The sequence below is a fragment of the Spea bombifrons genome, chromosome 2, assembly GCF_027358695.1.
Source record: "Spea bombifrons isolate aSpeBom1 chromosome 2, aSpeBom1.2.pri, whole genome shotgun sequence".
In the NCBI taxonomy this organism is placed as follows: domain Eukaryota; kingdom Metazoa; phylum Chordata; class Amphibia; order Anura; family Pelobatidae; genus Spea; species Spea bombifrons.
Window position 1 is genome coordinate 24,295,953 of NC_071088.1, and position 21,564 is coordinate 24,317,516.

General features: G+C 41.8%; 1 protein-coding gene across 1 annotated transcript in view; it reads right to left on the minus strand.

The window, feature by feature from the left end:
- Nucleotides 1-12,009, minus strand: part of CLUH (clustered mitochondria homolog) — a 31,050-nt gene extending 19,041 nt beyond the window's left edge. Inside the window, exon 1 of the mRNA XM_053457166.1 lies at nt 11,811-12,009. Within this exon, the coding sequence (XP_053313141.1) occupies nt 11,811-11,892 (82 nt within the window). The 5' untranslated portion in view covers nt 11,893-12,009. The remainder of the gene's footprint in view (nt 1-11,810) is intronic.
- Between the last annotated feature and the right edge of the window lie 9,555 nt (nt 12,010-21,564).

The window sequence follows — 21,564 nt, forward strand, 5'->3', positions numbered from 1 at the left end:
ATTGGCACAAAGGATCCCAAACCTCCTTAGTAGGGTTTTTTTTTGTCAAATAAAAGATTTTAAAGTCCCTCCATCACCTGATGCCCCTCCTTTATAGGAGTTCAGAAAGTTTGCTGAGTATGAGAATCTAAAATCAGTGTTCTACAACCCTAAAAAAGTCACAATAATATGCATGTAAACAGCAGGAAAGGCATTTAAAAGAATATATTTTGTTAATTTAATGTATAAACGGGTTACTCAAACAGCTATCAATAGGACCCACGTCATATAAAAAAAAAAAGTCTCAATAACCCCATTCCCCAAACACAGCTTTAACCGTTAGAAATGCCCCATTTATGTAAAATTAAACAGTCTTAATAGTAAAAATGCCTCTAATATCACCTGTTTTCTCAATGTCCCTATAATGGGTCTAGGAGACAAGCCCTTCAGCCTCATGGGAGACCTTCAGACAGGATTTGTAGCTATGGTGCGAGACAGCTGTTTAGCAAGCAAGTAAGGTGGGCACCTATGTACACGTTCTGATGCTAACGCCTCCCAGTCACACAGGACCAAACAAAATAAAAATAAATACAAATCGAACAGACAATAGTTGGGACACATTATCTGCCAGCATTAACACTCTAAACTCCCGATTGCTTCCCTGAACGTTCCATAGAACTAGGGAGCGTTTATGTGAAAGTCTTTCTGCTGTGTAATTTTCTCTAATGTCACAAGTAAAACTACCGACATCAGCAAATTGGATGTTTGAGAGAGCGAAGCTCACATGCCTGCTCATAGGTGAACTACATAAGCTTGCAGAAGCCACTTCTATTGATTACAAAAGCCACATGAAGTGCACAGATCACAGAGCACTGCCTCTACCTCTCCATCCCTCCACATCATTGCCTGTGGTATAGGTTTATGTTTATCTAGGTTTCTATACGGCCAGCATAGCTAAATCAGAAAAAGCTAGAAAGACAATTTGGGGTTAATACATGCTTTTTGGTAATACGATCACGTACCGATATAAAATTAAAAAAAATAATAAATCGCGAATGATTACCTGCACGCTGTGCACACTCCGGCTCAAATAACTTCTGCAAAGAGCACTTTTTAAGAAGAATGAATGAAGAAAAAACGCTGAAAGAATGAAACGACTCTTTGCATGCCCATCTGGGGGAGTCGATTATTGTGAATACTGGCAGAAAAGTTTAAAAAATGCTGTAAAATGGGTGTGATTGCCACCCGAGGCAGTGCAGGAAAACAGGCTCTGTTGGTTTTGTGTATGTATAGGGTTCCCTGTTCTTTCGCTGTAACGACAGATATGTTTTCCTGCTTTTCAATAGGAATGTACAAGCCACACAAGCCGGGCCTCGGGTGTGTCATATGATACACAAACAATATTATTCCAGTGCATTCAAACTGTAATAAGGGCATGAGAGGGTGGCAGAATAGTCTATAAAAAATAAATTAAGCGTCAGCGAGGATCTGCCCAAACTTCAGCTGTAAGTGTACATACTCAACATGTCGTTTCTTAAAGGAAAAGCCGAAAAGATAACATGTCCCTCTTCTTCAGCTAAATATTGGGAGGTATGCAACATGATTAGGGCTGAAACAACTCATCCATAATGAAAATCGTTGTCAAAGAATTTCATTATCGATTAGTTGAATCGATTTTATCGATCTTAAGATGAGGGTTTTTTCCAGAGCAATTGCTCTGAAAAATACCTCTCATGTTATTATCAGACTTGAAATAGGGATTGGATAATAACACTAAGATCCAGATCCCCCGCAGCGCTGCAGGGGACCCAGGTCCTCCTCTCTGGCAACCAGCGGGCGTCTATGCGATGGTGCGAGCGGGACATCCTCCGCTACCGTCCTCCACTTGCGCCGGGCTTCTATCACTGAGCGCCGGCATCACATGACCTTCTGGTGCTCCATCATAGAAGAACCAGCGGAAGTGGAGGGCAGAAGCGGTGGTTCACCGGCTGCCCCCACTAGACAACAGGGAATATGGTGGGGGGAGGATAAGGAATATCAGGGAGCATAGTGGCTTATAGGGAGGTACAAGGAATATATAGGGTCAGTGTGACATATCAGGGGGCAGAGTGGCAAATAAAAACAAGAAGTGTGTTCTTGTACCTTTTAAATATAGTTTTATTATGTCAGTAAAATAAGAATGGAATTAGGGAAATGCCATTGTGATAAAGAGATAAAAAGGGTTAATGACACGTTAATGTAAATTTTAAGTTTTTTTATTCCGATGTTTGTTTTTAACACCCAGTTTGTTTAATACATTTTAAATAAAATGAAGCATTAGCATTGTTGTTTTTATCCAATTAAATCGAAAAAAATAATCAGCCAACTAATCGATTATGAAAATAATCGTTAGTTGCAGCTCTAAACATGATTACTAGAAACTTACTGTCTACATATGATGTTTGCATGAACTTTAATGCATACAATAACTTTCATTTTGTTCAAATATATAAGGGGATTGTGCCCCTTTTTTGGACCCCCCAGAAATTTGCGGTGGATGAGATATATGAACACATCTCCTGCCATTACACTTAGACAACATTCCCTCTGATTTTAATGAGAATGCTTTCTTGCCAATCATTGGCTGCTTCAAGCAGCCAACCAGTGCCGAGCATCGCCAGACCGCTTTACTATCTTTGTGGTTGTGTCTTCTAGTACAAAAATCTTAATGTATTACTACTAATACTAAATACTCAAAAGGGTTTCACAAACATGCAGCGCTTGCAAAACCTGGCCACAAACACACCTTCCCACAGATATAAATTAACACGTACAATTTAGCAGTGCCTAATCTCTATTTAAAGCTCCTTCAGGTGGCAGCCATAATCTAAGAGTAACTATGAGCCGATTTGTCATCTTACGATTAAGCACTTCATGTATGAAGCGCATCAATAAGTTCATGCAACTTTCCTTTTTTGCAATGTTATCTATAACTAATAAATCTTCATGAACAAGCCTCCTTGGATACGAGTTTTCTTCTCTCAGTCCAGCGTGAGTGTAGCAAGTTCCTACAAACCGATTCGTCATAACTAGATACCCGATACCTGCTAACTCCTCAGCATATTACAAAAGGTAATGCAAGGTAGAATTATTTGTCTGTTTTTAAGAGATATTCTCCAAATTCTAATTGGCTGGTGACTTGAAAGTTTTTTTTTAAACTTTGTAAACAGATTTCTACAGACGTTCCCTCCAGGCTTTTCAACTAAATGAAAGTTACATTTCACACCTTTTTGAGCCCTGCTAAAGAAATGTGCATTTTAAAGACTAAAACCTGTGAAAAGACATACCTGAGAAAGAAGCTGCAGCCTTGGAGCTGCCCTCCTCCTCCTCTGTGATCCAACAATTCTTGCCACTGATTAGCTGCTTGAAGCAGCCAAACGGGGGCAGGAAAAGGGGATCCCACTTAAATCAACAGAAGTGCCTTTTGCATAGAACCTCGACCACAGTGTTTGCCAAGCCAGTGATGGAGCTAACTGGAGGTATACCACATGCCAGGGGATATGTTTGGACAAACAAATGTCCTCCATGGAAAATAGCTGTGGGGTTTGGAGATGGCACGTTATCCTCTATATTTCAGGGGATCACTTGTGGTGTCCAATATAGCAACCCTAACCGCATGTAATATGGAAGAGACAGAGAAAGTAGAAATTAGACATGGATAAAGCTGCGAGAGGAGGGATGAGTAAGAGAAAGGAGAAAACTACTGTATTTGCTCGATTATAAGACGACCCTCAAAATCTGAATATTAATTTAGCAAAAAAGAAAGTCTGAATATAAGACAACCATATAGGAAAAAAGTTTTACCAGTAAATGTTAATTCATGTAAACTAGGTAAACAAATTTTTTTTTAATAAAAGCTATGATTGAGAAAATTTGTGTTTTTATATCCTTTTATTTTCCAACCTGCCCCCCAGTTATGCACATCTGCCCCCTGAATTGCCTTATACCCCTATATGCCACTCTGGCATTTACGGGGTTAAAAGGCATATTATGGGGCAGAGTGGCATATAGGGAGGTATAAGGCATTTCAGGAGGCAGAGTGACATTAAGGGGGTTAAAAGGCATATCAGAGCACTCTGCCTACAGAAATGCCTTATGGCCCCCATTTAACACCCCCCCCCAACTTACCAGTGCTTCTGACTCTGAGTCCCTAGTGTGTAGTCGGGGCAGCAGGTAGACTTCTACGCGATTCACGTAGGCAACTTCCGCTGCAGCCGGAAGGAGGTGAATTCCCTGCACCGGAGTGTTAAATGGGGGGCATAAGACAGGAGGATCCGGGTCCCCTGCAGCGCTGCGGGGGATCTGGATCTTAGTCTCATAGTCAGACCTCTATTTGGAGGTCTGATTATAAGACGACCCCGATTATAAGACAAGGGGTATTTTTCAGAGCATTTGAAAAAAACCTCGTCTTATAATCGAGCAAATACGGTAATAGACAATGGGTACTATACCAATTGTCTTGGCACACCAGATATAGATGTGTACATCAAACAAACATTTTGTGTTAAAGGAGTAGATGCATGGCAGAAGCTATTAAGCTAATTACTATTCATATACTTTGTTTTACATTGGACTAGACAGTACTGCCTCTATGCCTGAAACATTTGCAAGCACACCAAACAATTAATGTGTGTCTTCAGTTTAATTATCTCTACGGAGGAAATATACCATCGATAGGGCTGCTCTTACAGGACAAAGTGATTTCTGCAGGACACAGACATCTTATTTGATCTACCCCTATCGTACATACATTGTAACTAATTAAAGAAGGCGATCAGTTAAAGAAAATATGATGTGTATGTGTCTTCTCAGAATATACAAGGGAGACGTGCACGTGTATATGGTGGGATTCTGCGTTTGCACACAGCTATCATATGCGTTCAAGTGCAGCAATGGGTTTCCCATGGACCCAGGAAGTGATTCTAAGGCTCACCTGAGTGGATTGCCTTTACCCCAGCACTTTTGAGAAGCTCTACATCATTTGCATCCAACACAGAGAGCGAGCTGATGCCCGTCTCCCCAAATATCACAAGATCAGCATCCCGCCTTTCACATTCTATGGCAGGATTAGACGAAGTATCCGGATACGTAAACAAACCCTGCCATGTCGCACTTTTATCTGGCCCTGCAAGATCAGCTGTCCCCAAAGGTTCCTGCGGCTGCTGTGCAGAAACATCAAGGCCAGGCAGACTGGTTTTAGCGCACGCTGGGACTGACGGAGAAGCGTCTGGCAGCACTTCTAGGCCTGTCCGAAGGTGACTTTGACGGTCACTGGGAACATTAGAGGCCACGCAGGAACTTCTAGAGTCGCAGGATTTCAGAGGAACGTTTTCACAGATACATATTCCCTCGTCTTCTTCAGACTCCGCATTTGTCTCTTCCTGGCCATCTCGGCAGCAGCCTGAAGTGTTCCCAGAGCAGATACCCTCACGTAACATTCCACACTGTCCTGCACCATCGATGCCATAGCTCCTTCTGCCAGAGGCGCTGTTAGAGGGGGGCAAAAGAGAACGCCTTTCTTCTTCAGAACTAAAGTCCTGATTCTGAAAAACGACTTTCAGGCATCGACCACAGCAGCTGCAGCAAAGACTGTTGCCCATTCTCAGAGGCAACGGGTTAAAGGCTGAGGCACAAGGGATGGCAACGTATTCATTCAGAAGGCACGATAAAGAGACTCGCGCAGGCTGAACTTGGCACTGTTACTATATATAAAAGTGACAGCTGAACAGTACGTTGTCCATGGGGCACACAATGCAACATTTCATTGGCTGCTAAGCCTAAGCTACCCCTCAAAGGGGGTATTCCTGGGACTGAGCAAAAACATTGTTTTAGGAGAAGCAAATGAAAAAGTACAGGGGGGGGAGCTGTATGAGGGAATAATGCAAATTAATATATTATCTATAAAACCCCTGCAGGGTTTTCATAGAAGACGTTTATATTTGTTATCACCCTGAACCATGTGAGACTACCCTTCATGTAAACTTTAATGTGCCAGGCCCAGGGGGGAAATATTGCATTTACCGTATTTGCTCAATTATTGGAAGAGGAGGTTTTATGGAAAAAACACAACTTGTTTTATAATTCATCTTTTATTTAGACCTCAGATCTGCAGGACAGCCAACTAAACCTAGGGGCTTGTCACTCCTCCTCACTCTCTCAATGTCTCCCTAATGTCTCCCCAGTATCAGGTCCGTTATATCCAGGCGCTCTTCTGCAGAAGTACTTGGATAACGGGGATGATACCGAGGAGAAGTGGGAGAGTGCGAGAGCAACGATTTTGATTTTCTTTCCATTAGAGTCACCATCTAGTCCGACCTTTCCTTTTTATTAAGATCCAACGTTTGGGGAGTCTTACAATCGAGCAAATACAGTAATAAGAATTATAATAGTTTGACTCACACCAAGAAAAGGAAATGTAGCATTTTAACGTTCATCTTAAACGTTCCAACAAAACGTGTTTCTCATGTCTTAACATTGTAACAAGGAAGAACGAACCGCTTGAGTCGCTGCCTCCTTTACATTTCTGAAACATGTTGCAGCGTGCCAGCTTTCTCACACGATCGAAAGTACATGACAGTCATGATTCAACCAATAAATGAAAAACTTTCACTAAAGAGCAATCTATCTGATCACAATTGATCAGACCGTGGTGGGAACTTAATGGGCCTGCAAAGTCACCTGAATTTGGCTCCTGGTAGGAAAGCTCTAGAAGGGCACTTTAAAGAGGTGGCAAAGCAATCAGGGGCTATGGGGCCAATTAAAGTATACGATCACAGGAGGAAATAAGTTCAATAAAACAAAGATAAATCGAAAGAGCAAAAAAAAAAAAAACTTGCCCATGACATAATAGACAGCCATGAGAGAGTTTTTACGAGTTTATTTAAAGGTGCGGTTCCATTTTGACAAAAGATTTATCGCATACTGTGGTATGTCAAGCAAATTAGTCTTAAAAGTTCTGTCATTCCATTATTAACGCTGAAGGTTTAATCACATAAAAACAAACTTTTAAAAGGGACGCTCTAATGCCTTTGCCATTAAGCAGTCAATCAATGGCAGCACTTTCCAGGTTGGGGCGGACTGGGTGAGTAGATCATGTGCAGGGAGATACATTTGGCAAGCACATCTTCTGCAGGGCATTTAGCCAGGGGGGGGATGCGAAACCCTCCGTGCATTTGCAAAACGGACATGAAAGTTTAAAGGGACCATACAGCGATTATATGCATGTGACGGCTGGAGCGTCCCTTTAGGCCTTTTAAGATTATTTGGCAAAATGGTCAATGGCTTCTTACATAACAAAATAATGTCTGGACATTCAACAGTACTAGGGATTATATTTCTAATACTGAATTAAAGTCATGTTTAATGCTTTCATGCAACAGCAGCAAAATGCAGGTGAAAATAAAATGTAACATGTCATATAGGACATCTTCCTGATGTCACCGACATAATTTGCAAATTTGACGCAAAGTTGACAATCAAATTTTATGACGTTAGAACATTAAAGTCAGGGTTTAAAGTTAACCATTATGTTTCTTGGCACAGAACCTCCGGTGCCCCTCTAAAGAGATAGAACATAATTACACAATTATTTAAAATGGAAGCTACAACTCCAGTCATACCGATTGAGTTGCCATATTAACCAGTGTTATTTTTTTCCCCTTGTTTTTGCATAAATACATTTCTAAATCACCGTTAAAAAATAGGTATAAAAAAATCATTAAATGCAATTTAAACTAAAGATATCCTCTACTTGTATTATTCCCTTCTAGGCTTCCTTACGGTTCTTTACACGCAATGGTAAAAATACGTTCCCTCCACTGGCCCTGAACTAAGGAAAACAATGAACTCGCAGCACTGACAAGGTCTTCAAAATATTTTCCAATCCTTAATCGCATCAGGCTGGCCGAGCTACACCCCATCTTCAGAGGAAAGCAATAAAGGCAGGGGGAGGCAGGAGTAGACGGTTTACTACAACTCCCACCACCGGATTCTACACGCTGACAACTCCTAGGGGCAAAAGACCAGTCGCCTCTCAGAAGTATATAATATATATATATCACTTTTTATTGCAAATTATTAACATGGGGCTGTTTGCTATTTTGCACTTAGATCAACAAATTGAACCCACAAATTAACGTTACAAAAATAACTAATACAGCTTCCTAGCCTACTCATGAAATGTTACTATTAATTATAGTAACACTATAATAATACATATACATGCGTTTAGCATACCAAGAAAAAAAAATATCACCCCACCGGCTCTCTGAATTGAGGTGCTTAATTAATTTGCAGTAGGAAAAAAGGGTAAAATGTGAAAAGTATTATTTTACATAAAGGAAAAGATACCTTGAATAACCCTTCACCAGCCGGGCTACGAGTAATAAACTGCTATGGGTGGATATGAGGGGATAGATGAAACAGCCAATGGCTTCTTATATGTTTATCGCAAAGCAAGATGCTCTGCATTGTTTGCTGTTGTAATTCTTTATTCCTCCCAAGATGCTTCATGTGATGGGCTATACCATGCTTAGCCCCTAAGCCCTTGCCATATACATGTTTCACAGCGGAACATGCCTGCTTACATCAAAACACGCTGGACACGTATGAGTTGACCGATACAAAAACCAAAGGCTGCAAAGCAAATTGTTAGGATATTATAAAACCAGTGTGATGTGGCTTTTGAGTCCTGTATAGTAAAACAGGCTTATGGAAGCAAATCATTTACAGATTCCTTATTCCACCGATTATACATATAGCGGTCACACATGAGGTTTGGTAATAATATGTATTAATAGTCAACACCTTATTAAGCCGCATAAGGTGTTTATATAAGTTACGTGCCCCCTAACCCTATCTATCCACTAAGGTCACTCTGTAAATAAAACCAAGGGCATTACAAGGACACCAGCTTGGGGGCATCTGATAAAGGAAGGGAGCGCTAGGGTACATACACTGATTCTTAAAGAAACATTAAATGTGTAATTGCAAAATCTAATCCTTATTCGTTACAATATTTTAGGATGGACTTTTCCTTTAAATAAATGCCACTACTGGCATAAAGGGTTCTGGATGGATTACCGTCACACACCCATACATCCGTATGGAGGTATTGTTTCTATGCAGGTTTGCGATACAACAGTAACAGAGTTTACTGAATTGCCATGATAGCTCAGGAAGGGGCTGCATTGCCAGAGTTCAAATCAGGTGACTGATGGAGAAGTTACTTTGTATTGGTAGAGAAAGCCCACAGCAACAAGGACACCTTCTCCTTCTGTACACCAGTATGTACTAAGTGTGTTCACATTACTGTTAATTGTGTACACTGTCAATGGCCATTCTGAATTCTCCCTTACAGTAACACCTCTCCCCTGGCTGCCTGTGCACTCCAGGATTCATTTCAAAATCCTGACTCTTACTTTCAAAGCTCTTCATGGCAGTTCCCCTCCTTACATCTCTAAATACACACCTAACTGGCCTCTCCACTGATCCACTTCTGTCCTCTCCTCTGATTTCTAGCTCTCATGCTTGTGTACAAGATTTCTCATGGCCTGCCACTATTCTCCAGAAATGCCCTCCCCCGGTCTATCCGTCTTTCCAGAAATCCCTCAAGAGCCACTTCTTTAATGATGGCTAGAACCTTACACATATTCCTTTAGCTCACCTTACCTAGTCCCTGTCCTCCTATATTTATACTAGCGTGCCTGCTCCATCCCCAACAGTGGCACTTTTACCAATAGTGTAATGCACCTGACGTCCCTCTAGATTGTAAATTCGTTAGACCTCGCCTGTTGCTGCAAGTCAAACTTATGTTATATATTGCTTATTATGTCCTGTCTACCCATTATACAGCACTATGGAATATGATGGCGCTATATAAAACAACATAATAGTGATGAGTCCTGAAGCTGTCCTGCCACACCAAAGACAACTTTTAACAGTGGAACCTACAACAAACATGTCAAAAAAGCAAGAGTTTTATTTACACGTATATAAAACATATGGTATTTATATGGAGTCTACACCCCTGAAACATCCACTCGGGACAGTGAAGGAATTAAGGGGCAAGAATTCCGGGACACAGACACACGACGAGTTAAGCTTCACCCAGCAAAGCTCCATAAACTCTCTATTTGTTCCCGTTTCCGCCCACATACCAACAGCCAATCAGAGCGCGGCTTTCAACAACATCCCAGGTCACGGAATGCACCATTATGAATCACAAAGCTAAGGGGTGACCCTTTTGGGAAATTCTTGACACGTGTATTTTTTTTTTTTTACTACATTGTCTCTTCTTGTTTGAGAATTTCATAAAAAAGACAGTTAAACCACAAGCACACAAAAGGAGTGTTAGCGGTCCCTCGGACTCTCGCTGCGATGCGAGTATGTCATGAAAACATCCCTAAAAAACTGGCCCAGATGGAGAGGTCGACTGAAGGTGACCTTGAGTCAGTGGGAAGTAAATAGTGGGTAAGAGGCCGGAGGAGGGGGGGGTTCTGTCATGACTCGTCCGCTGGCTTCCCAATTCACTCCAACTATACGCAGGCTGAGGGGATTCCATTACCCACGAGGCCTACCGGGAGCTCAGAGACCGCGCACGCGAACACGCATTTAACCTCGTACACTCACGCCAGTTTCCTTAATATAGATAGCGCAGCTCTGATAAGGGGGGCAAATGCGTACATTAACGGAAAATGATTAAACCGCTTTTCATTAACATACAAATCGTCGACATTTTTTCTGTGTTAAAGTAATTTAATAAGTGATGAGATTTAAATGCAGCCTTTATATAAAATCAGAAGTAGAAAAGAAAGGTCCTATAGATATGATCAGTAGCTGCCGCTTTGCAATCATCCTTGTATAATCCCCCATACTGCGGCGACAGCCATCTGCAGTGTGTGCTGCACCTTGGAAAGCCTTCGTTTGAGGCCATCAGTGGCTGATGGTTACGTTATGAGACCAGTTTCCACAGATCACAAAAGCACACTAACGTGTATCCGTTACTAACCGAGACGTGTGTGAGATATATATATATATATATCCCTCCGATTGGGTAATGCGAGCAGTCAATTCTGTCAAATATTAAGCCCACGGTACAGGTCTTGTGACGAGACGAATGGCAAACACCACCTGAATGTTTACAGCCATGATCTACCAGCGGATCGTGCATGCTCTGCATACATGTAACTAGATCTATATGAACGTATAGAAAATCACAAGGGCACTTCTACAGCAGAGGGCTGGAAGGGATCCGTTCAGTTACTATCAGCTCTGCAAGGGCATCGGTTCAACACTTCGCACCGATATACAAAAGCCCATGGCAGTCAGTGCAGTGTAATATACACGTATACTGCAGCACCGAGACAGCTACTTCAGTAGTATAAGGAACGGATACATCTATACTGCACACGCCATTAAAGTGAATACACACTCCTCTACAATACACACAAGGAAGGCTGATTAATGTGACAAGCCTTCTGCACACTTTGATAATCCTATTAAAGAAACGGCCCATTCATGTCAGTGCTTATTGACCGGATATGTGGGGAACACCGAGAGGTCAGCTCCACAAGACTGCATTCACTTGCATAATACGCTGCAGTACAATGTGACACATGTGAGTGGGATCAATGGATGCCTTCAAATATAGATCTTCCCTAATAGCTTTCCTACTTATCACTCAAGATCAGATCGTATGAAGGGGTATACTGTGAGACGACCCCCCCCCCTTTATGCTATCGATCTATGCAAAAACAGAGTCCCCCTTCCCAGTACACAGACCCCTATATTACCGCAGCACGGGCCTGGGCTTTTCTCTGGAATCTGTGCAGCGGCAGCGCTAGGCACGCCGGGCTCCTCCGTCTTGCTGACCATGTCCTCCGTGCTCTAGTTGTGAGTGTCTCCGGATCGCGTTAGAAGGACAGAGCCGGCCAGACACACACACACGTGGTGCAGCTGTAACCTCTGCCACCCGACCTTCCAGATCAGAATCCACAGACGGCAGCCGCTGTAGGACAAACCTCGTGTTGTTGATGGCTGAGTCACAGAACGCCTTAAAGTGATAGGCGCACTACAATTATGTAGAAGCCACAAGGCTGGTCTTTCAACCTGCCAAGGAGCTTTAGCATATTACATGAGTCTATTCTAATTGATGCTTTAGGTTCAGTTAAATACACGTGTTGTTGACTGGGGAGTAGTTGCATTCTTATCAAAGTAGTGAATATATCTTATAGAATAGAAACATAAAAATGCTACATTTCTGTACAAATCTCCAACTTTCATGTAAACTTGTGATGAATGTTCAGGGTGGGTATTGGATATGTCTAATCACTTCGTCTTATAATAGAATAATTAACTGATTCTGGCAATGGGGCCACTTCCCCCCTTTTCTTGCAATTCCACATATAACCAACAGGGTACCTAAAGTAATAAGTACTTTAGGCACTATGTACATAGTGACTTGATCCTCTCTGTGCTTCTTGTATGTGTTGTTTTGCACATTCCTTTCTGTAAGTGTATTTCAGGACTGATACTGTGTTTTAGGACCAGTGGCATATTCTGGCCTAAGGAAGCAGTGGACCTGCAGCCCCTTTTCTGTATTACATGGAACCAATCGCCCTATAGCTACTACTCTATGGGACAGCTAAAAGGGAGATCACTGATCTCCCCAGCCAGGGCCGGCCGAAGACTTAACGCCGCCTGGGGCATTTTAAACTTCGCCGACGCCATAATCTACGATCCCCCCAGGTACTTACCTTTAAACAGTCCTGCGGCGAGTCTCCCTGCTCTGCCACGGTGCCGGCTTGTAATGCTGAGCGCCGGAAATTGACGTCACTTCCGGCGCTCTGCATTACAAGCCGGCACCGGGACCGAACAGGGAGACTCGCCGCAGAGGAGAGAGAGAGAGGGGCGCCGAGCGGGTAAGCGAAAACCACTCGGTGCCCCTCTCTCTCTCCTCCGCTTCAAAAAAACCCCCCCAAAAAAGCGCTTGGGGCGGCAAAGTGCCGCCCCTTCTAAAGTGCCGCCTGGGGCAATTGCCCCAGTCTGCCCCATTATAGGGCCGGCCCTGTCCCCAGCCCACCCATTTACACTATGTGGAGTCAGCAGAATCTTCATAGTTTACTTACGCCTGTTGCTGCACATCCCTTAAAAGGCGAAACAACAGGATATGATGTCATATCCTGGGGCTCAGAAGAAGACTGGGATGCGGAAGGGGGTGGCAGGTGGTGGTGCACAGGCTTAGGCCAAGGGCAGCTTAAAAAATGAATGTGCAACCTTTCAGTACAGGACTGATATTGCTAATTCTTGCTGATTCTCCATTGGCACAGCCTCCGTAGTGACCTTACTCCACGCGACACAGTCTTGAAATGCAGCGTGCTGGAATATGACATCATATCCCAGCACTCACATAGAGGGCATTAGCCGCGACGATACGTCACTTTCTTTAATATGTTACCAAATATCGGATTACAGAAACAATATACTTATGCATTTCCTAATAAACCTACTAGAACTCAGCATTTGCTATATGAGTCTTTTTAAACTGAAGTTAAAAAGTCAGAAATCATTGAGGATCTCAAATCTTCATGAAATGAATTTCTTTTTTTTTTCTTTTCAATGTTGCAAAAACATTGGTAAACTGTATACAAAAGCTGTTTCTAGAAACAATGTTTGTATTCATTTTATATTTCAATATTTTCAAGAAAAGATTGTATCTATATCCAGACACTCTGTGTCTTAAAGGTACAGCATGACTTTTAATGCAGTATAGACTCCGACGAGGAGGGGTCGGCTGGGGACAGGTAAATGTATTGCTGACCCAGGGCACTTATCCCATGCCAGGACTCTATTTCTAGACTATGCACAGACCTCCGTAGTGTTAATGGGCTGCTTATAAGGCAGACCTGAGATCACCAAAACCATTGCATTTCACAATGGTGCATTTGGGAGCCTAATCACTCAATGGCTGATCAGTGCCTGCCCGTGATCAGTGCCAGCCTGCAGCTCTATGAGTAGCATAGTAGTATCAAAGAGATAGGAGTTTGTTTGCCTGTTTGGGTCTGAGGTTAGGGAGAGACCTCAGTGAGTTTTATAGAAAGCGCTGAGCTTTTTTTGTGAGTTGCTTTGCTTACAAGAAACTTACCGCAATTAGCACATTGCTTTACTGAAAACTCCCTTCCGTCTCCAGTTAACCCTAACTTAAGGAGTTTTTGCACATGCCGAGGGTGTAGTGAGTAATAGTTACAGAGATAATAGAGATGCCATTACGCAAATCTTGTCTATTTTGATGTCAGCAAATAAGCGTCCTCTGTATCTCGGGCGTGCAGCTATGACTCACACAAAGGCACCAGACGAAAAGTGGCGTATTCTTGCAAAAAAGATTTTTTGGTGTGCTTTGGTTCCAATTCTTTTCATTTTAGATCTGTTGAATTGTGTTTGCGGATAAAGTAGGAATTTAAGGGGTTAAACATTATTAGCATTATACCCACGCCATTTTGTTTTTACCAGTATTTGGCTTCGTTTTGACAAACGGGTAGACATATTTCACATTTTAAAATGCCGGATGATGTTGGTCAAAATAGCTGACCTGCTCTTTTTTGTTTTTGCCAGTTTTGGCAAATAACTCCTTTAGTTCCAAAGTACGCTGCAGAAATATGTACTTTGGATCGGTTGTCTTCGGTTATTTCTTCTTAACATTTTAAGGGTATATTTTTAAGGTGCACAGATTTCTATATATATTTTAATATAAAAAACAATAAAAATAAATAAAATAAAAAGACGTCTTCAGTTTTCACGAAGTCAGTTTCGAATCTTAGGCTTCAAACTAAATACCGTAAATACTTAACTTTTGTCCCTGTGTGCTCAGTAACTTTAATAGCTTTCAAGCTAAATCAACTTGGAAAGCTTTACTGGGACCTGATCCAGCTTGCTATGCTGCTCCTTGGCGAGATCATGAAAGAGCCTGGAAAATGAAAGCATTGGTCTAGATTTATGATATTCAAATCTGCCTACAATATTGTGTGTTTCCTGCTAGAGACTATTATACCGTATTGGCTCGAATATAGGCCGCACTTTTTTCCCCCACTTTAAGACTTTAAAGTGGGGGTGCGGCCTATATTCGGGGTCTAGTGCCCGATGCCCGGGACATGCAGTCCCGGGCGCCGGGCAGGCAGCGGGGTCAGGATACAGATCCCCCGCAGCGGTGCAGGGGACCTGCATCCTACTCTCGGATGTCCTCAGACAGCCTCCCCTGCCAGCACTTTCCACGGGGGGGGTGCCGGCACGGGAGGTTGTCTAAGCGCATCGTCTGGACGGTGACCGTCCACACGATGCGTTTTACCTCTGCCCCCAAGACTTACCGGAGCAGACTTCCGGGTGTCTTGCGGGGCGCCGGCGGGGGACATCTACGCAATACGCGTATACAACTTCCGGTTGTATACGCGTATTGCGTAGATGCCCCCCGCCGGCCCCGCAAGACACCCGGGAGTCTGCTCCGGTAAGTCGGGGGGGGGGCAGAGGAGGACAGTGGTAGCATATCTCGGGGGGGGGGAGTAGGAGGACAGTGGCAGCATATCGGGGGCAGAGGAGGGCAGTGGCAGCATATCTCGAGGGGGGGGAGGACAGTGGCAGCATATCTCGAGGGGGGGGAGGACAGTGGCAGCATATCTCGGGGGGGAGGACAGTGGCTGCATATCTCGGGGGGGGGGGACAGAGTGGCAGAATGTTTTTTTTTTTTTGGTGCTTTTTTAAAGAAAAACTTTTTCTTTAAAAAAGCACCAAACTTTTAGGGTGCGGCCTATATACGGGGGCGGCCTATATCCGAGCCAATACGGTAAATAGAATAATAAATTCTAATAATAAATGTGGGTGTTCAACAGTATTAGAAACGAGGTTTGTTTACTTATAGTAGTGTTACATTGGAACTGCAACTTTAATGCAAGCATGGCTTCCCACAAGACTCTATCAGATCCTTTGGCTCACTAACTCGATCCTGTTTAATGTAAGCATTCTAGAGCATTTACACTGGGTGATGCCGAGCAACAGACTGAATGTGCGTGGGATGTAAATCTTGCTATTTATTAAGAGGTTAAATTGAAATTATGGGAAACGTCACGCATTATATTATTACAATTTGTTTAAAATTATTTGTGTGCCGGTTCTTACAGCTTCCTGCAGTGGCTGATTTGCATGTGGATCGGATGGATACATATATACAATATATCATCTCCGTCAGCGTAATGAGTACAGTCCCTGGCTGGATTTACCGGTTCTGCACGACGCTGAGTGATTCACACTGTTCCGGATATTCAAGCTATTCAAGACATTCTAGTTATCATCATGCTGACCACGATGTGTTATAAATGCTATACCCTTTACAACATGAACACTCCAAAGAATATAGAAAGCCCTATCGGCCAAACTTTATTGTGTAGGTGCCTCCACTTCATATGTTCTGGAGCCACTTAGACCAATTGGGGGGCCAATGCCTTCCATGCTGACACAAGAAACACCCCATCCTTACTTTATTGGAAGTTCTTTATTGCTAAATACGCTCCTGAAGCAAAAATATATTCTAGCCTTTTGATAATATGAAAAAGAAACCAGGAAAATCGAATGCAATTATTATCTCCATGTACTCTCCTAACTGGCCTATTCTTTCTCCCCGGGACTTGCATATTGTTAGAAGACCAGTTTTCAGCACAATTACAGTTTTTCTTTATTTCTATAACAAGATTTTCTACATCTTCATTTCTTGATAAATAACCGGCATCCTGCTACATGAAATACAAGTAGAAATAAGCACAATTTGCCATGTAATGCAATTTAATCGTTGCCACTGTATGCACCGGCCTCGAGTGCTTCTACTCGAACACGGCCTAGAATGCCAGTTGCCTCCTGTATCACCCTAAGCCTTGAATTCTGGTGATCCTTTTAATTAAATGATTTGCTATTTGCTAAGCATTCTGAAAATATAAACTTTTTTTGTACAGTTTTAAGCTTTCCACTGCTTGAAATTGAACAGTACTGTCGTCAAATGCTCTGGCTACCTGGAGCCCCCCCTTGCGGGATGTGGGTAGGAGATCATGGGTTGTCCTGCTGACATTGCGGCCATTTTTGGAGGGGAAGTGGGCAGAGAGTAGGACATGCCTCCATGCCACTAGTTTCTCCCAGAGACCCCGGGAATTACTTTATAACTAAGCCCAGGGCCGGACTCGTGAGGAAGAGGTAAACGTGGCTGATGGCTGGATATGCGTGGCCACACGCTACGTTTTTATACTTAGCATTTGGCCGGGATATCCAGCCGATGGCCACACTCTGGAGTTGCAGAATGGGCCAGTCAAGACCTGACTAAGCCCATTTAAAGATTTCTGATAATGTCTATTTTTTTTTGTAATACACAAAGTTGTTTATTCATTAACCCATGAAGTGTGTTGAAGAAGCTGAGGGCTGGTAGCATGTTTTTTTCCTTGAGGGGTGATCTCACCATTAACCCCTGTGTACAGAGAATTCATAATAAACCCTTTTTTTTCCTCTTATTTTACTTATTTTAGTCTCTGGTCTGCCACCCTCCTCCTCAAATCCTTCATTTGCTTTCACACTTCAATGACCTGTGATAAAGGTCTTATTTATATAAGGCTAGCCTTTAAGCAATACCAGAAAGTTAATATTAACCATTTGGCTTTTATAATAGTTCAGCTGACATTGGGAAATTTCCAGTAGCTATTTAAAAGGATACTAACCAATCCATGCAAAAAATCTTTAATGCAAATTAACAGCATCAAAATCAAATATCCCCCTTAACTGTGTGTGTGTGTTGTGTGCCATTCTATTGACCGCTTGTTTGTTTCTTGTCATCTGATACTTGAATGGATAAACTTCATAAATTATGCAACCATTCCACCTGAAGAAAAGACCCCCGAGCTCTTTGTATCTTTTTCTATGTTGGCCCAATAAAAGTTTCAACTTTGACTAAAGACTCCATCTTCTCTTGGGCTTATGTGACTATATCCATTTTCTTCTTTCGCCTGAGTTTAACAGTAGTATATCAAAGAACAGCCGCAACAAAATGTCGGTGAGCGGTGTCTTAACGTCAGTTAAACAGGTTGCGAGGTATACACTTTTGTGCCTCAGCAAAGATCCAAACAACCAGTTAATGTATAAATAAGATATTGGAAATAATGATCACATAAACTAATTAAATTAATTACATGAATTAAAAAGCATAATAATTCCAGTTCTATGGATCATGTAAATCTCTGACACTTTTTAACATAAAAATTGGCAAAATTGGAATTATATATATATATATATATATTTACTGTATATATTTCAATCAAAGCAGTTGTCACTTAAATATATTATTGCCATTCCTTACAGGAACAAAAAGGGAGAAAAGATTCCTAATAATTCCTAAAATAATCTTTATAATCCTTATAAAATATCAAATTTTTACTATACATTTAAAAAAAGGGATTAAGCGTTAAGGAGCAAAACACGTCAAGTGTAGATCTTCGCCAAGGCTATAACACTTTAATACGTTTACTGCTGACATTGCTGCCATTGGAGTCTCTGTTTGCACTGCAGCCAGTTTTGGAGGTGATATCCTACCTTTTTTATTGTTTTTCCTCCTTTGGAGTTTGCGTTCTTGTGTAATACACACAGGTTAAGGGTGCTACAATGAAGTCTAATTTGTCCTAGATCCAACTTGTTTCCATGGAAACTTGGTGCAATAAAAAAAAGCTATTAAAGGACATTTAAAAGTCTAAACAAAAATTACTTTATTTCCCATTGGAATTACCCACCAGCCGCCACTGATGCTAGTATATATTTGACAAAGAATGTGGTTTACCTAAAAAGTCTTAATTTTGCTTTATGTACTATGGACATATACACATTTTTCAGTATTTGATTTTCAGTGCCATACAAATCTAAACCCCTCCAGAGAAAATCAATAAAGTCTCACCAAATGAGCCCCTGGGCTGCCTGAATGGTAGTGTGCGCAGGGGTAATGGGTCACCTGTAGTCGCTTTGACTCTGCACACTTACACTCATGCGCTGGGTCACATGACTTTAGAAGACCCATGCACCCATATCAGGTGGGCTATTAAGCTTTACAGGCTGTCTGCAACCTCCAGCACTTTTTATAAAAAAGTGATTAGAAAAAAAACAAAGTATCCTGGCAGCTGGGGGTAAGCTACCAGGAATGAAACAGTGGGGGGAGGGGAACACAGTGTGAGCAGTCTTGCTTTCACTGTAGAGTCACTAAACATTATGTGACTGCACTGCATTTCCTCCTCCCCTGGATTTTGCATCAGTCAGAGAGGCATTTATCCCTGGGGGGCCACTGTTACATACGTGTCAAAAACCATGTCAGCATAGCTCATTATCATTCCCATCAGCTTCTATGGTATTAATTTGCAAACAATAATTTCTAAGAATATCATACACATACTAACATCATACACTCACAAACACTAACACCTTACATAGACACTAACATACACACAAACTCACATAAACACACAATAACAACAACTTACACAGGCTAAAATCATTACTCTGACACAAACATATACTAACATACGGACATACACTAATATACTTACACGCACTAACATACTTATTTACATACATCCATAGAAATACACACACCTACCATTGTTGGCTCAGAGAAGGATATGTCTCTCACAGTCGTTAAACAATGCTTACGTCTCATAGGGACATGAGGGAGCGTGGCCGCTTTGCTGGCTTGGCGGTATGTCTGGCCCAGGGGGTGGTGAGGTTAGAGCAGCTGGTGCTGATGGGCACAACTGGACAAGGGGCCCCCCAAAATACAACACCTCTGTTTTGTCAGTGGTATTAGCCCTCTTGACATCTGTTGATAACTGTCCTGGCCTTTGGCCTCTGTATGTACGCTTCCCATGATTGCAAAGCCATATAAAAGGGAAGCACAATCTAATACCTAGGATATCTGAAATGTAGCATACTTAACCCCTTAAGGACAATGGGCGGTCCCAATACCCATTGAAAACAATGCATTTTGTCATTAAGGGGTTAACATCAAATAATTCTGATAATGTATTACGAAGTTATTACAGTGCAAGCATAAATTAGTTTTAAAAGGTTGTATTGTGTCATAGTGTAGCTCTGTAATGTTGGGCAGAATCCTTTAGTTAGTTATAAAAAACAAGAAGTACACAAAAAGACTATAGACTCCCCTTTACTTCACCATACTTTGAAATGGACCTGTATCAGCATACAATTTTTACAACAAAAAGCCCCAAATTCAAGGCCTACTAGGAATGGACCTTCTAAACCTCTTTGTTCAGGCGTTTCACATGTGGCTACCTGGTAAGATGCAGTTATTACGGTTATGTTAAAATTGTCATAACTGTTCGTTGAAAAGTTACTGATAATTTAAACCAATCATACATTGTTCGATAAAACGTATTATTCAAATTCTTAGTACTTGCCTGAAACTATGTTTAACGTTCTTAAATAGTTGTTTGGTTATTGCAAGCTCCAGGAATGCGAAAAGCGAATGACACTTACTTGTGATATAACACGGAGGTATTTTAGTTTGTTGCAATATAGACTCTCAAGCGTTTAACCCCTTAACGACAAAGCCCATACATGTACGGGCTCAAAATGCATTGTTCTCAATGGGTTTAGGGACCGCCCATTGTCCTTAAGGGGTTAAGAACCCTGTATAATCAACCAGTACCTCAAGTACTTATGTGACATTGGTCATACCTGGAGTATACTTACTCGGGGCTTTTCTCTAAAACATTTGGGGCTTCTACCCCTGGCGAGGCTACGCACAGCACGGCAGAGTAAAAAATATGCTGAAAAGGGAATTCATTAAGAAGGTAAAAAATGACAGTGAAACATATTCAAAGATGCCCAGGCGCAGGTTTTATTTAGCTGTACGGTAACAAAGGAACAAAGTACATTTTTTAATATAAAAGCTAAATCAGCTAATAACAATCACTAACTAATTCAATACATTATACGTGAGCTCGTATGACACTACTTTGAAAGTGGCGTCGGTTCCTTCAACAACAAAGCAAAGTAATTACTTCTGATGGTCACAGGACTTCTATGCCAGCAATAAGGGGATGTATAATTGTGCAGACATGCCATGCATGACAATATTACTGAAGGAGCCTTTTCCACGTGTGCGGTATGCATACCTCATAATACCAGACATAATTCTCATCACAAAATCTAAGGCACTCATAAAATATCTTTATTACACATACAATATTTAATTACCCTACTAGCGGCATTAGCCTCCAGAAAGGGCCAAGCATAGTGTGTCCCATACTTTTAAACTCGGTAAGTATCTCAGGGGTGTCCTTTATTGACAGGTGTTATTTCACGTTAAAAAACCTATTTATTGCGTTTCATCATAGCATATTTGTCATTTTATACTTTCCTCTGAAAGTTGTATGACACTTCTATGACCAACAACCTATCACTTTCTTCTTTTGCATCACATGGCAATGAAACTAATTTTCAGCAAAATTTAGCATAGCTAAAGTA